The sequence below is a fragment of the Mytilus galloprovincialis genome, chromosome 3 (assembly GCF_965363235.1).
Source record: "Mytilus galloprovincialis chromosome 3, xbMytGall1.hap1.1, whole genome shotgun sequence".
NCBI lineage: Eukaryota > Metazoa > Mollusca > Bivalvia > Mytilida > Mytilidae > Mytilus > Mytilus galloprovincialis.
In genome coordinates this window covers 65,567,179-65,582,411 of record NC_134840.1, presented here as the reverse complement: position 1 = coordinate 65,582,411, position 15,233 = coordinate 65,567,179, and the positions used below count along the sequence as shown (strand labels likewise).

Sequence of the window (15,233 nt, the reverse complement as noted above, 5' to 3'; positions counted from 1 at the left end):
TATATTGGTATGTAATCATTTTAAACGTTTCAAATTTATGAAATTATATTCGTACATCAATGTTTTTGATACACCAATAACAAAAACTGAAATATATTGAATTGATACATTTTGTAATTATTCAAAATTATATCAGAAACCTAAACTTTATTATAAAATAATGAACCTGTTAAGGGGAGAGAATACTCGCATAACTTTTTCGAATTAGTACATAATACAACGAAATGTCACTCTTGCATACAAATGGCACATCAATATAATTAATTATCTGCGAAATCGTCCCCCACCTTCAATGATGATTCTAAATTATAAATATAACCAAAAGTTGTTAATCTATAGATAGTTAAGACTAATGAAAGCTAATCCACTGTAAAGATATTTCTTTGCAATTTTTTAAAACTTCCTCAGAAAAATGCTCGAGCCACTTGACTTTCATAGCTCAAAATTAACGTTTTTACACAATATTTGAATAAAGTAGTTGAAGATTATTAGCTTCGCAAAGTGTAAGACGCAATAAAAATCGTATGCTTGCACCATCCTACCTAAATACGGATTTAATTAAGTCCTGAACATTTCGACATTTCTTCGTATATTTTGAACAAAACCGGTTTTAACCAAATCACAAGTACGTGTTAAGATCCGACTAAGTACCTTTTTTTCGATATGGTCAGGTAAAGTTGCTAAACAATCGAAATGATACAAAAGATATATTATTATTACAAAACATTTTGTCTGAAAGGAAGTCTTTTTAAATTTACAGTGGGTTAACCACTAAAAAGTCAGTACCGCAATCAAAATGATGTCACTCTTTTTTTATTACATATATTTCAGTCATGCAAAACCTATCTAAATTTGACAATTAACAGGCTCTTTCATTTTTTGATATTTATAAATATTTGTTATGAAAGGACGGAGTATTTTATGATTTAGATAAGAACTGTTTGTTCATAGCATCATTCTATTGTAAATCAAATATGATGTTCTAATTTTGTCATTTCCAATTACATTATTGTAATCAACTGTATATGTTCAAATGAAGAAAGGTCGATAGGTCACCAATATTTCAATTGCAGCATTAATAAGATTCATAATGTCATGGACAAGAATCTACATTATAGCAATGATCACAAATACCCGCTTCAGGGTTAAAACATACACCACTAGCACAAGCTTTTCCATTAGGTATATTTTCTTCACACTCTACATATCTGTTGCAGGGGTCTGATGTATTAGGATAATCGTTCGTTCCGTTGTAGTTTATGTTACAGAAATCGTCTATGAAAAGAAAAATAAACACTCTGATATTGTATTAATTTCTGTGTTCAAAAGATTAATTGTTAATACATTATTTGATCATTATATTTCAATCAACTTTAAGTTAGTGTTGTCGCTCACCCCGGTAAAAACAAAGTATGATTTGCTTTATGTTTTAATACCCCTGGATATGGAATAACCATCACTCAGTATGATTACACAACAAATTTGATTATCAAAAAACATAAATTTCGAACGCACAAAATTCAGAAAAAAAAACCGTACGGAAAAGCCAGCGGCGCCTGCATACAGAGTATGTATCTCTCTGTTGATACGATCCTTCATGGCCTGTATTTCTTTCATAGAGAGGTGCTGCCCATTAGGAAGCCATTAAACCAAGTTAAAATAATAATTCGTTGATTTTACCGACGCCATCAAAAGTTGTTTGACCGTTATGCAAATCCCTTTTCACAGATGACAACAGATATGTTCCAATAATCGTAACTCCAACCCTATCCCCTTTTTCCCCGAATGTTACCTACTGAATATGACAAATAACCGGTGTAAACTAACATACACAAAACAACGACTGCGGTGTGTGTATCAGACTATGCTTACCCCTGCAGACATAAAATCTCATGCGATTGTTTTGTGAAGTTCGTGTTGCTCAGTCTTCTGTGTTTGTTTTGCTATCAGTTTTTTGTTTGTTTGTCTTTTTCTTTTTCGAGTTATGAAAGTTCGAATGTCTCTTTGGTATCTTTCACTTCTCTTTCGGTGAGAAACATGTGATTACATTTTAAAAAATTCTTATTTGCCCTTAGACCTTTAAGCTGAAGAAAGCAGTTACTACTAGTAATGTGAACACGTTAATCAAGTTTTTAACATATTTATTATTTAGAATATACTTTTCTATTAGTTACGGACCTTTATTAAACCATGTGCATATTCTAACCATATATAATCACTAACCGCTATTTTATACTTACGAGGAATCAGTGCAAGTGTTTCATTAATGGAATATATAGGAGGAACAGAAGGAAACTCGTTGTTTGTGATTTTACATCTGATGGTCGCGTTATAAATTCCAAAGGTAAAAGCAATCAAATATTAAAACACTTGTCTAACCATACAATTATCTGTATCATTTGTAGAGGATGAGTAGCTGGGATCGACTGATTGGAAATTGGTGTCGCCATCTAGCAGAATTTCAACTTCAATTTTTCCCGCAGGATTTCCTTTTTTGCCGGAACAGGTATGAACGTTATATGCCCTTTGCGTAGTAAAACCAATAATTTGCTCAGGATGTAGCTTAATATCTATGCTTCCACTCGGTTTTTCTGTAAAAACAAACAGTCGTGATGCATTCATAAACAGTAACATTATTAGTATGGTTATTATTATATATAGGCGCACATATAAGAAGTCCAAAAATACTTCAAATAAGAATAGAAATTAATTCAATTAAAAACAAAACAGAACAATATATGTTTCACTCAATAACAGTGAGAATGAAAATGGGGAATGTGTCAAAGAGACAACCCTACCATAGAACAGACAACAGCAGAAAGTCACAAGTCACAAATAGGTCTTCGAGGTTATCGAAACATTCCGTTATGTAAAAGGTTGTGAACGCAGCTCATGTAAACCTGCTAGTACTGGTCAGTGCACCTTTATCTCGTTTTTGTATTAGGCTCTTTGTCGATTGTTGAACTCTATCTGTATCATCTGTTTTTTAACTGAGTACCAACATTAAATCCAAATAACCGTAATTAAAATTAAAATTAAATATAAAAATGTAACTTCTTATTGACATATGTAATTGTAAATTACATACTTACGCCTAACAAATTATGCAATTAAAACGACTGTGAATCGTTGAATTTTAGGTATGATTTTGTAAGTATGATACTATAGTGTTATTAACTTGCTTTTTCTGTATTGGCCCTGTTATAGATTCGAGGTTAGCTGTATTGAACCCGAAACTCAAATCGAGCCGAGAGCCAATACAGCAGATCGAGAATTTATAACAGGGCCAATACAGATACAGCAAGTGCATAACACTTTTATTAAATGATTTTTAAGGAACTCACCGTGAAGAAAATACAGAATTGCATATCTGAACTTTGTAGAACTTGTCTGTTCACCTGTTCACGTCCATACATTTTTTGTCAACATAGTAAGAAGTAGTTTTTGATTTCTCGTCCAAGTACTCAACATTTTACTATTATAATTAATTTTATCTAACAAATATAAAGTAACAAGGAAGAATAAATCAGATAGTTTAACTATTCGTACTTTTGGATCGTCTGCCTTCAGATGAGTGATCAACGGAAAAAAACAATGTCAATAATCGTAAGTCGTACCCGAAAAGGCTGTGAAATATTTCCCTTGTAGTACTTCAAAACTTTTTGTTCTTTGATTTTAAGTTATGAACTATATTACAAAATGTGTTTATGCATAACGATACGTCTTGAATTAATTAAGAAGTAATACAATTGAAACCGGAAGTTAACGTCCCGTATTAGCCCATGGGCCAATACGGCTTTTTCCGTAATGGCCCTGTTCAAAAAGCAATATTAACTCTTGATTTAAAATCGACAGTGGAACATCACCAGTATTGCACAGGCTGATTTGTCCGTTTTATGACAGATTTGCTGATATCATTTAATAAATCAAAATAATGGCACCTAAAAACTGTTCAAAAAGAGGAGTGAGAAATTTATGTAAAAGGACCAAAATGTTGTCATACATCTAAAATAGACTTGACACAGTGTCGTCATGTTCAATGATGTTGTAACTTCTTTCGTCATAAAGTAAGCATTGGTGTTAAGTCACCTAAACTGTTCAAAAAAATTTCACCATGGTCATTAATCTTCAGCTAATAGCGCATTGCTTTGAAATACTTCACTGTCTTCTATTAAAGAGCTTTTCATATATATTTTAACAAAGCGTATGAAATATTTTGAATAGTTTGATAATTATATCACTCTAACTAATAATTCAATGCAGAGGTATATAGGTTGATGGTGACATTGAAACGTGATAGATTGAGGTGTTGGTTTATATACTGCGCATATTACATACTTGTATCCTATATAAACAAGCTCTTGAGCTGATATTGTTTTGTAAGACTTTTGTTATTTTTTACCCAGATATACTTTCCATACAGATGATTATTTGAACATTTCCATACAGAGCAATCAAAAAAGGGTAAATAATACTAGCACTGAGGTGTTCCCAACTAATGCTAGGACTTATTTTTAAATATGTACTTTTTAGCAAAGTTATACAATTTTTGATTCAAAGACAGCTTACCGATTGTTGCAAGTCTTCCTTCCGATTTTCCAGTTAGATCGTTGACACTATCAACAATTACTCCATAGTAACCCTCATGCGTGCAGGAAACATTAAAAACCGATAGAGTAACAGTAAACGGTGTGAACGTGACTTCAATTAAGTCAGTGTTACTTAAATCCGCAATATTACCATCACCATGGATCAGTGCAACAATAGTTGGAGTTGTCTAATTTTATTTTTGTATGTCACATTCATCATTGAAAACGAAATTGCATTCACAGTGCATGTTATTACTCCTGGTCCAGTATTTAATTGAACTGTGGAATCGGTACACGAAACATCTTTAAAAAAAGGAAATGGTTATCATGTTTAGACATTAACATATGTGTAAAACTAAATAAAAAATCATTAATAGTAATGCGACAGATATAATGTTTTAATGATGAATGCACATTTATTGTACGGCAAAACTGAGATATAGTATTCAACATTTCCTTGTATATGGTAGTACTGGACTCGACCAACATTTTTCGTGATACTATTGAAAAATAAAATTGTATAGGCTTTCAAACAAGAATTCAAATGTCGATGCAGAAATACGATTAACTTAAATAAGATTTTATTATGTAAATGACAAATCAGTGTGGTTTTATTTGATAGTTATTCATATTTTTACAAAGGCCGTTATTTTTTGCTTGATTTCAATATATTTAACTTAAGTTCAAACTTTAGATTAAGGGCTCTCCCCAAGACATAACAGCATTTCTAAAGGAATCTACAAGAATGCTTTTTTTTTGTTATAGGTAGAAGAAACGACATGTTACACCATATTAACCCTATCTTTTAACATAAAACATTTTTAAAAGTAAAGAAAAATTTCGATGATTTCGATTGGTTCCCATTGCTATAAGTACATTTACTAAACTGATTATTGTATGTAACATTCCTGAAAAATGTTGCGACTTAATTTGAAAACTGTTGAATGCTTTAGTATTGTAAAATAAGACAGGCTTCATTCATTTTTATTTTTCTCATGTGTTTTTCTTTTTTGTTTCTTCTACATTTTTTGGCATTACCTATCTCCGATTCTATTAATGTTATCATGACCAAACGTGGACGGTCGATATACTTAATCATGAAGTATTACCAATTGACCCTGTGTAGGATTTCATCATCCATATAGAAGTTATTTACCTTTTATCTTTTTCGTCATGGCCCCCATTTCGTTTTTTTCAGAGATATTGTGATTTAGAAGAATTAACTAATGACACTTCCGTAAGATTTCATCATCCCATATGAGAGCCTCTTAAAAAAAATCTTTTTTATTCAAATATATATTAAAAAGTTACAAATAGAATCGATATAAATATGACAACATTAACATAAGAGATAGCTGCATACACACAGCGCATAAAACAGTTATCATTAAGAGCTCTTCCTTTTTATACAATAGACTTGAAATTGTCTACCAGTCGTTCAAACCATACAAGATTGTTCTTCAAAGTATAGTGTTTGGGTATATCTACAAAACGGTAGATAAAGGCAACAGTAGTATATCAATCTATTATAACTGCATTAATGTTCAGTTTGTTCAGACCTTCAACTTGTGATCAATGTCAAGGAGATAGGGACATTTCACCCCGGGTACTAAAACTTTGACATTTTGAAAGGTCCAGTGGTCCTGCGTTGATTGGTGGTAGTCCAATGTGTTGAACTACATCTGCAGATCATCTTTCACTGGACAAATTTGAGATAACATATGTCTCTTCCAAGATACTGTAGTCTCAAATAAATGGGAGTCATATCTTTCTGAATCAACAACAAATGTTAAATTATTTTTGTTGCGACAAAGTTATTTTACGTTGTGCCAGGTCATGTAGCTTGTACGGGTTAAAAATCATGCATACAATATTGGCTCATGTATGTCGATGAAACAAATAACCTTCAAATATCCAAGGCCTTTTCTCGAAACACAATGCAAAACTGTACAAAGATTTCTTCAATACTCTAGTTCAGGGAAACAATGCGCATGTGGAAGATCGATCGTGATTTTGCGTTATCGACTAATTAGATACGAGATTTGATAAACTGGAGGCATTATCAGTTTATTGATTTATCAGATCGGCATCGTTATAACTGTAGTCAGATAATGCATACTTTATTTTCACATGCTATGGCAAACGAAAATATATACAATATATGACAAACAAAAGGCAGCAGAGAACAGAAGTTATAGAGTATACAATAATATTATGACATTATATGTGATCTAATTTTCCAAGCGGCTGCATTTGAATAAATGCATAGTTTTACTGTCAGAGATTTAGAATAAATTATCTAACTTGTGCCGATTTGGCCAAGAATAGTAGAATACATATAAAATTCTATACGCACAGATCTATACGTTGGACATGATAAAACAAAATGATATTCGTCCTCCAAAACATTCATATTGCAACATATACAAATTGTATTTTCTCTTTGAGTATTCAGATAACGACCAACTTCAACATTTAATCTAAGTGTTCCGCTACGCAATTTTGTTAATATAGATACATTACAATGAAAATTTAAGTATCTTTCAAAACCAAATACTACTTTATATCGTTTATAAATACAAAGTTTGTTACAATCTTCTAAAGCTGAAGATTCCACTGACATTAAAACAGACTATTTTGACCGTTATGTTAATTAATCTTAATTACAAAAGGAACGGTTTGATATATGTCACCTGACTTTGAGTGTTACCTTCACGCAAAAATGGACAGATTCATGCTGTGATGTTCACTTAGCAGATCGTCTGTATATCCAAGAAAGTACGGGTGCTATTTCATTACCATATCTGAGGAACTGATCTTAGGTCATAAGGATAAGAGTCAATCAACACCTAGGCCATATGGTATCATAAAGTTTTACCTTAAACTATTAATCTCACCAGGCGACAGTTAGAGACAATTAATATACCCTTAATAATCGTAATCATGTTCAGACAGTTAGGTACCATTAAAATATATGTTCAAAATGCTAGACCTGATTGCATACGTGTATTTACATAAATGTTTTGTGCTTAATTCAAACGCATCGGATATTGACAATTTTTGAAAGGAGGGGTATCTGGGTCGTTCAGCATTTTATTTTGATATATTGTGAAGCATATATAATATTGTATACAGAATATCTAGTTAATTTCAATGCGATTTATTAAGATCTTAAACAAACAGAAAAAAATCCTTTATATTTTTTTGTTGTATCTTCAGAAAGTAAATTTTCACATATATATATATATATATAGTTTGGCATTTGAAGACATACTTTTAATGAATAGTTTTGTCGTATATCTATTTTTGTGTCAGAAAATTCACGTTAGTAGGTAAAAAAATACTTCTAAATGCGATTTTGTTTGTAATACTACAATTACTATAGAAAAAAGACCCCCCCCCCCCTAAGACAAAAAGAAAAAAATTATTGTCGTCTTGTCGAAACCAAGGAGGTCTTTAAGATTTATGAGTGAAATTGCTGCCTACTTGGATTTTTGACATACATCCTTCTTTTTGACAAGATTCGCGAAACCGATACTTAGCGATGCTAGGTTCCGTCGTCAGCATTCACGCCGACTAATTCAGCATTTAGGTTCAGTCTGTGGTTAAAGTTTTGTTTTACATTAAAATCGTTGTCAAACATAATGGAATTTCGGGAAATTGGGAGCTTCTTTATGTCCAAAATACAGTATCCAGGGCAAAATTTTGCAAATATATTTTTCGTGCAGTCATCAATAACCGTTTTGTTTAATCGTCCAGTTGCAAGTTAAATGCATATCCATGCAGGTCAAGATCATGATAATGATATATATGAATGTTGAAACTTTTGTGTTCTACATTGCGCTGGACTTTCACTCGTTTGTTCAAAATGCAACAGTCAGAGTAAAGACATTGTATATATCTTAGAAGTGAGTGCGGCTTTTTTGCTAAGATTTTAATTTCATATGACGATCTGTAGCTGTTTGATTTTATGGGAACTTATTTTTTTATGGTTTGAACAAGGAACGTATATATACTGTACTAAGGTTTAATGGTCATATTATTTATACAATATTGAAAACATAACACTTATGAAGCCATGATGTTTATTTTTTATTGAATACATCGCATAATATCATTCATTACGACTATGTGTTATGACCAGCAACAACTTTTCAAAAAGCTCCGTCTTACATGACAATCATGTGGTTTAGGTTGTTTATCTATATTCTCCCGAAAAAAAGCTAAAGAGAATAAATTATGTAGTGTCACCATTGTATGATATACTGTTTTGGCAATTAATGCCATTACGCCAGCATGTTTCTGGAAACTATTCTCAATCGACAAAAAATTATATTTCTGCACATAAACTTCTTCAAAATTCTTAACAGCTTCCAGGGACTTGAAGGACCTCGTTCCTTCTTTATCAAACATTTCGTTTTGGCTATTTGCATGCAGTAATCTCAAATTTCTTTTCCAATTTTCTCCCGTAATTTTTAAACACTATGTCCCGAAATTTTTTAAATATTATTTAATTTACTTTATTACACATAAACATAAACAAACAAAAAAACAGATGACACTCAACGAATTCACAGGTAAACAGGAAAGCGGCAGGCGTCCTAATAAACGCCTATTAAACACCGAATATTGATGTGTACCATATATGACTTTGCCCCCAGTTCGTCCAAATCTCGCATATTCTCGCATGAATTTTAATTAAACGCTTGACCCACTCAGAATTCTAGGTCGCGAACAAGCTTTCCCTGAACTAGAGTATTTAATTACAATCTGATTTTTCACTTTTTCAATCATGAAGATTCGATTTTTTGCACTTCTAAGGTCTGAAAACACGCCGTAAAGGTCAAGTTAAGGGACATTGAACGTATTTTAATGTTTAAACTTCAGATAAACACCAATAATATGTTTGAAATATAAAACCAGGTTTAATCCACCATTTTCGACATTTAAAAATGCCTGTACCAAGTCAGGAATATGACAGTTCTTGTCCATTCGTTTTTTGATTGTTTTGTTATTTTATTTTGCCATGTGATTATTGACTTTTCGATTAGATGTTCTTCTAAGTTCAGTATTTTTGTGATTTTACTTTTTAAGGTCAGTGCAGCAAATCAAAACGATGATACTAATTACAATGGCGAGAATATATAATTTCCTGACTGTGTATTAGACATGTTATATCGGAAAGATTTTACAGTTTACCTGACAATTAGCATGGAAGCTTGTAAAAGTTGTCAGATGCTGTCAATGGTCATGACCCATGATTTTACACTCCGCTAAAAAAGCCAGATATAACGAATCAAATATATAAGATTAGACTTTAACTAGAAGATTCTAATCTACATCCCCTACTTTTCACTATTAACTATTTACATTACGAATGTGCATTTAGAAGATACTTTGAATATATCATTATTACAACAATATTCTTACCAATTGATTCTACAGGAACAGTGCTTTCAGGTTGAAGAGTTGTAGTTATTTCTGCAAAAACATGAATTTTAATTACAGTTAAACTATGGATAAAAAACTTCTCAATCTTAAAAATAGAAACAAAAAGATATATATACTATTCCTTTATTTCCTTTACTTTCATTTTCACGTTACTGAATAAAACGAAAAAAAAATGAAAATATTTAAATCTATGAATGCAATTTTTTTGGTGTGATAATTAGAAGCACACATATGAGTTGAAGCAGTTTTTACATTTTTCAAAATGCAACTGCATATAATTTGTTATTTCTTAAAAATAGGACGGTATATCATCATGATAAAGATAGAAATATACACTGCACCAATACAAAAACACACTGACAATAATTTTTTAACTTGTTGGTGGTTTTTTAGGGTTAAATTTTTAAATTTGTCAACTTCGAGGCCTTTTACATATTTTGATATATGGTATGGGTTATTCTCATTGTTAAAAGCCGTATGGTGAACTTACTTTTACGTCAGTTGATTTCTGATAAAGAGTTGCCATATTTGCAATCAAATGACGTTATTTTAAAAAGAAAATGATGCATTTACTTATCGAAGAAGGGGCGAAAGATACCAACGGGACAGTCAAACTCATAGATAAAAAAAAACCTGACAAAGAAAAAGACAACAGAAAAAAAAATAATTCACAAGACACAACATAGAAAACTAACGACTAAGCAACACGAACCCCACCAAAACTGGGGTCGATCTCAGGTGCTCCGGAAGGGTAAATATATCATTCTCCGCATGTGGCACCCGTCGTGTTTCTTGTGTTATTACAAATCCGGTAAATAGTTTTATTCGAAAGGTCACATTCGTGAAAAGGGAAGGGGATTGTAATAACGATATAAGGCACATATCCGATATCATTTCTAAAACGGTTATTCAATAACGGTCAACCAACTCGTGATGGCGTCCGTAAAATTTACGAAGGGATGATTTAGACTTCACCATTTGGATTTCCTGGTTTAAAAGCTTCCTTGTGAGCAGCAACCCTCTATCATGGAATGCCACATTAACAGTTGTAACGACAGAACATGCATTAAGCCTCGTTCACACCTTACCGGATAGCTCGAACGGACGCCTAACGGCTAACTTTTTTCTCAATCCGTTCATGACCGTTAGACGTCCGTTCTTATCCGTTAGACGTCCGTCCATATCCGTTGCATGTCCGTTAAGCGTACGTTTTATCCCTCAGCGTCCGTTCTGTCCGGTGGAAAATTTTGAGCATGTTCAAAACTTTGAACGGACGTCCAACGGATAAAATGTCCGTTGAACGTCCGTTAGGCGTCTGTTTTGTACGGTACTCGTCCGTTTCGTTTCCGTTTTGTATCCGTTACATGTCCGTTATACATTCGTTGGAGGTCTGGAAGATAAATTCACCAACGGACTTCTACCGGACGTTTAACGGATAAAACGGATGTTGAACGGATGAGAAACGGACTTCTACCGAACGTATAACGGATAAAACGGATGATGAACGGATCTGAAACGGATAAATGCCAATTGAAAATTTCGCGTCAGAAATGCCAATTATTGATATGTCAGATTTCTTAAGGTTCATGAATTCTTATTATTCATAATCGATCTTAGAGTATAGGCACGTCTTAAACAATCAATCATTTCTTATTCAGGCCAGACACTGTCCTTTGGCGGAATTTTGAAGAATAAACCAAAACCAGTTACACAGAAACATTTTGAATATATATGCGATTTACATGTATTATTATTGTCGCCTTTGATTTTTCCGTATATCTTGTTCATCCGTTTTATCCAGTACGCTTCCGTTAGGTGTCCGTTTTATGCGGTGCTCGTCCGTTGGATGTACGTTCGACATCCGTTCTGTCCGGTGTGTGTCCGTTATGCATCCGTTACACGTCCGTTTTATTCGGTCAGTACATCAACGGACTCCCAACGGATAACAATTTTGTCAACGGACAACTTTTATTTTCATCCGTTAGGCGTCCGTTCGTGCTATCTGGTAAGGTGTGACCGAGGCTTTAAGGATAACAAGTTGAATGATTCATCAAACTCAACCGATTAATCACTGGCAAAACATTCCTACAGAGGGCTTATATACATTTTTCGTGTCTTAAATTTTGAAAAAGTACCAACTATACCTGTTTTCTTCAAAAGGATTTGATCAGTCTTTACTTAATATACAATCAATTAACGTACCTAACGCAGGTCAAGACCCGGCGATTATCTAGTTACCCCAACATACAATATTTAGCCCGTATAACGCTTTTAATGATTTGGTCCACCTCACTTTACGGTTGAAGCGTCTTATGGCTATGGGAAGAAGACTTTCATTGACAACTGATGAAATGAAAAGGAGTTTTTTACTTACTTTCAAATAGTAAATCAGAAAGGAGTTTTGGATTGTTCTGAAAGTACCTGCAACATGTCGTTTTGACTTACATTCAGTACTTTTTCCGTTGTCTGTCGTTGTTTTTTAGTTAATTCCCAGCAATTATTACAACATACAAAATGACATGTAATGTTCGGTTTAATTGAGCATTTCATTTTTGTGTTTAGTTTAGAACTTGTACTTGTAAATTTGTAAATGTCTAAAAGACTTACAGACACCGTGCACAAAACAAAACATAGAAAACTAAAGACTGAGCAACACGGACCACACCAACAATTGGTCATCTCAGGTGCTCCGGACGGTGACAAACCTCGTGTCATCATATTTTTGTTTGTATCAATCAAGTATAAGGTTTTCAATAGTCAATCAATCAATGTTAGTAGAGTACATATATATATTCGGTTTTTTATATATAATGAAGATCTAACAATTACCTTGGTTATCGAATCATGTACATTGTAAAACTGTGCTATTTTTTCACATATTGTTGAATAACATGGTTTCCTGAATATGCAACATAGACTACGTAGGTATTAAAAAGTAAAATCACAAAAATACTACGTAGGTATTAAAAAGTAAAATCACAAAAATACTACGTAGGTATTAAAAAGTAAAATCACAAAAATACTATACTCCGAGAAAATTCAATCGGAAAGTCCCTAATCACATGGCAAAATCAAATGACAAAACACATCAAACGAATTGACAACAACTGTCATATTCCTGACTTGGTACAGGCATTTTCAAATGTAGATCATAGTTAATTGAACCGGGTTTTATAGCGCTAATCCTCTCACTGGTATGAAAGTCGCATTAAATTCCGTTATTTTTACAACGATGCGTGAACTAAACAGACATAATAAATACAATTGTCAAAATATGGATACAGCAGTCATCACTGTGTTACAATCTTAAAACAAACAATTTTACAAAAAAGCATAAAAGCATATATCAAATTAAAAACGCATTCATTGCTTCGCGTGTCTGACATCAGAACATTTATACGTTACACAGGAAGAAATTGTGTCGTTCCATTTTTTCTATATATATCAGGTATTGCTTTAATGAACATATTTGTTATTATTTCAAAAAGTTGTCTAAGGCGGTCATATGTATTTAGGAATTCATATTGTACATGATCATACATTATACCTTTAGTTCCAAAATATTGAGGTGAACATTTTGTTAAGAATAGACGAGACAATACAAATAAATTAAGCCACCAATTATATGTGCTGTTCCCTATTAATTATATCAGGTGTTTCAGAATTTATTTTTTAGTTATATATGAAAATAATGCCGTTTCGTTAAGCTTCCCAGTAATTCGTGGATCGAGATATAGAGGGAAAAAATCCTCGAGTTTGAAGCCCAAAAGAATATTTCTGCATTGTTATGACAAAACGAAAACAATGTTATGCGGCTTTTTCAGGACAGATGAGCAATTTTAGCCATCAATGAAACCCATAACAAGCGTTTAAAACATATTCCTATAGTAATTTGATGAAAAGGCCTTCAGTTTGTCACATGTAACCTTTACAGTAAAGTTATCATAATAAAATAAATACATGTACTTGAATTATGTCCAACAGTGTCAAAATATAAAAGCATCTTCTTAGATATTTCCGTACATCAATTAAATACATTAGACAAATATATACATCAAGCATTTTTGATGTATTTATTTTACAAGCTCATTATTTCACCATGTGTGTATTTGAATATATATACTAACCTGATGGGCAAATTGCATTAGTACAAAAATCACAAACAACCGTTTGTGTGATTCCAAAACAGAGATTTGGTTGACATGGTTTTCCAAATGGAACCTTTTTCAGACACTGGACGTACAAGTTACAGTTTGACAAATGTGGAATAGAGCTGTCATTGTAGTCTTTACAGTAATCACCTACAAACAAATCGAACACATATTGCATTTAGCTTCTCTATATTTGTAAAGTGCTATTTTTGTAAGAATCAGACGGTATTGAAGATTATCTCAACATGACACACACACAAAAAACAACCACTAGCCTAATCATTCTATTTTGAAGTTTACCTCGTTCTGAGTTAGAACTGGTATTTCCGTTTCTGCGTATCTGGTTATTCCAGAAGTCTCTAGATATCTTTCTGTTAGAATGATAGCAACTTATGGCGTAAGCTCTCCTGAGTTTTTAAGCGTCATGCTAACTACCAGGCATTCGTACATAGGTATCCTAAACTACACATACCAAAGTATGAGAATTTTAAAAATGTATCGGCAAAGTTGACGAGTTACGTGTATGATAAAAAATACTATCAGAACAAGAACAAAAATGGGGAGAAGGGAATGTTTTTGGACCAGTTTAGTCTCTACAATTGGCTTAAACTCAAGGAGAGTGAAAAAAAACAGCATGTTCTGGAGAACTGTCCAATTTGCCCAACAAAATACCTGAAGTTGTCTTTATTACACACTAGTGGCAAGATGCTATCGGCAGCAGAATGTAATGAAGAGATCTCTACTAATTTAATTGAACAAGTTTCTTCAATTTCATTAAGAAAACCATCAAGCACTACAGTAGCAAAATCATTGGTTGACATTTTAAATCCTGTTTTTCAATCAAATTTTCAAACATCATTTGAAACAGCTATGGCAGAATCCCACAACCTCTCTCCAAAAGAATCTTCTAAAGATAAAAAGAAAAGTCTAGAGGCAATACTAAAGGATACAACAAAATCAGTATCATCGTGCACACAACAAAATGACAAAGATCTAACTGTTCTTTTGTCTTCTGGGAAGTCTTTTCAGCAGCATGACCGTG

The 15,233-nt window shown here is 32.8% G+C and overlaps 1 protein-coding gene across 1 annotated transcript; it reads right to left on the bottom strand.

The window, feature by feature from the left end:
- Window positions 1-4,569: 4,569 nt before the first annotated feature.
- On the bottom strand, window positions 4,570-14,369 carry LOC143066762 (uncharacterized). Its single transcript, XM_076239573.1, has 3 exons — window positions 14,168-14,369; window positions 10,020-10,070; window positions 4,570-4,892 (listed from the first exon to the last, which is right to left on the bottom strand). The coding sequence occupies exons 1-3, from the start codon at window positions 14,367-14,369 to the stop codon at window positions 4,753-4,755; spliced, it is 393 nt and encodes a 130-aa protein (XP_076095688.1). The 3' UTR covers window positions 4,570-4,752.
- Between the last annotated feature and the right edge of the window lie 864 nt (window positions 14,370-15,233).

What these genes read in the sequence shown, in the direction of transcription:
- LOC143066762 (XM_076239573.1), bottom strand. Translation starts at nt 14,369, where the DNA reads ATGCAATATGTGTTCGATTTGTTTGTAGGTGATTACTGTAAAGACTAC. An exon ending in TAATGCAATTTGCCCATCAG is followed by an intron (nt 10,071 to 14,167) that starts GTTAGTATATAT and finishes ATGTTTTTGCAG; the next exon opens with AAATAACTACAACTCTTCAA. An exon ending in TGTTCCTGTAGAATCAATTG is followed by an intron (nt 4,893 to 10,019) that starts GTAAGAATATTG and finishes CTTTTTTTAAAG; the next exon opens with ATGTTTCGTGTACCGATTCC.